Source organism: Papilio polytes, unplaced genomic scaffold (genome assembly GCF_000836215.1).
Source record: "Papilio polytes unplaced genomic scaffold, Ppol_1.0 DF823901.1, whole genome shotgun sequence".
NCBI lineage: Eukaryota > Metazoa > Arthropoda > Insecta > Lepidoptera > Papilionidae > Papilio > Papilio polytes.
The window spans coordinates 789,855-791,669 of NW_013525303.1; the positions used below are offsets into that span (position 1 = coordinate 789,855).

The following is a 1,815-nucleotide window of genomic DNA, read 5'->3' on the forward strand; positions in this document are numbered from 1 at the left end:
ACTTTTTATCCCGGGAATAGTGACGGTTCCTGTGGGATTTATTAATTTAGTTTTTTAATGTTTACTCGATCATTCTGCAACGGTTCAACATATAGTATTGAAATTTGGCACAGATATAAAACAAAGTCTGGAGTACACATGGGATGAGGTTTATTCCCAAGAAATGTCCGGTTCCCGAGGGATATGTAGCTTTTTGTTATTTATATAGTTCGTATGTTTTCTAATACCACGCGGACGAAGTCGCGGGCAACAGCTCGTATTTTATAAAGAGGAAGGATTTGTACTTTTGTATGTATTGAAATAACTCAAAAACATTAGTTTAGTCTACCTATTAAAGCCGATTTTAATAAAACATTGGGTATTGAAAAATCTATTTTTCAGGTCTAATGTTGTAAATAAGATGTATTTCTAAAGATAGAGTTCATAAGGCTGAACTACACTAATATTAAAAAGAGAAAAAATTTTTTTTTGTAATGAAATAACTCATAAACGACTAGGCCGATTTAAAAAAAAAATTTTCGCTATTAATAACTACGTCATCAGTGAGTAACATAGGCTATGATTCTTATTTTTTTTAATTCCACTCTGTCAAAGCCGCGGGCTATATCTATTAAAATGTAAAAACAAGACTCTTAATATTAAAACTACAAGTATACGGATGTTCTAGTAATTTCGTTATTAAATTATTATTGCGTGAAAGGTGACATGATCAAGAAGCGAGTGATGACTGACGACGGATGATAGAGTTATTTGGAGGACAAAAACCCGGTGCGCCGACACTACGGGAGGAGGATAAGGCTGGGGAGATGATGATTCTAAAACTCCTTGATTACAGGTTTGACGGTAAAAATGGGAAATCCCGCATCGACTACTATGGTGCTATGGTTAAAACGTACCAGTTGTCATCCTCTGTCTACCCCAAATATGGTACATCTATTAAGGTAAGTGTAAAGGTCGTAATGAAACGGGCGGCGGTTGGTTTGGGACTGATTTATTTCAAATCAATTGACGGTAGGTTATACAAACCTACCTACATTTATCACAATATATTACAGTCTCCTCCTTGAAACTTAAACAAATACACAGAGTAACTATTTCAATTTAGCAGATAATTATCCTAAAGGTCAACACTTCCCTTCTACAAAAAAAAATTTAACAACAAATTTGGATACATGATATATACACTGAAATCAATATCCACGATCTCCTACAATTTTAATAATCGACATCAGATGAAAACTAATATTTACTCCACAATAATTACACATTAAAAATTATCACTAATAAAACTTTACCGGGCACATAATAGAAAAAAAAAACCTATTAAAAAAACAATATATCTAAAACACTTTAACTCCTTGGCCATTTAAACCATAATTTTTAACATTTATTCAAATAAAACCATTAAACATCTTACAGAAATTACAATCACATTCTAAGAACCAACACATAATATAATTTTAAAATTCACTTTGAAGTGATTGTTCAAGTCGCCACAAAGCAAAAAGATCGCAATGTTGCAGTTAAATTATGAAAATGAACATTACATAAACTTTCAAACAAACACTGTAAAACTTTTAGAAAATCAACAATGCGAAAAACAGAATAAATACATTAGGCCAAATTTTCAAATAAAAACACTCTGTGGAAAAACAATAGAAATTTAAGTAACCAATGACAAAACTACTTGCCACGCAATTTTTCTAAAAAAATGTTTTTTTTTAAAAAAACTTCTGGACCCAAGTCCAAACTTTACACTACTACAAGTGACCACGACAGTATGCCTGGACCTCCCAGTCACCTGTCCTACCTCCA

The 1,815-nt window shown here is 32.3% G+C and overlaps 1 protein-coding gene across 1 annotated transcript in view; it reads left to right on the forward strand.

Moving 5' to 3' along the window:
- Positions 1 to 1,815, forward strand: part of LOC106102895 (digestive cysteine proteinase 1) — an 18,328-nt gene that overhangs the window by 4,498 nt on the left and 12,015 nt on the right. Inside the window, exon 4 of the mRNA XM_013282507.1 lies at positions 836 to 941. Coding sequence (XP_013137961.1) covers positions 836 to 941 — 106 coding nt within the window. The remainder of the gene's footprint in view (positions 1 to 835; positions 942 to 1,815) is intronic.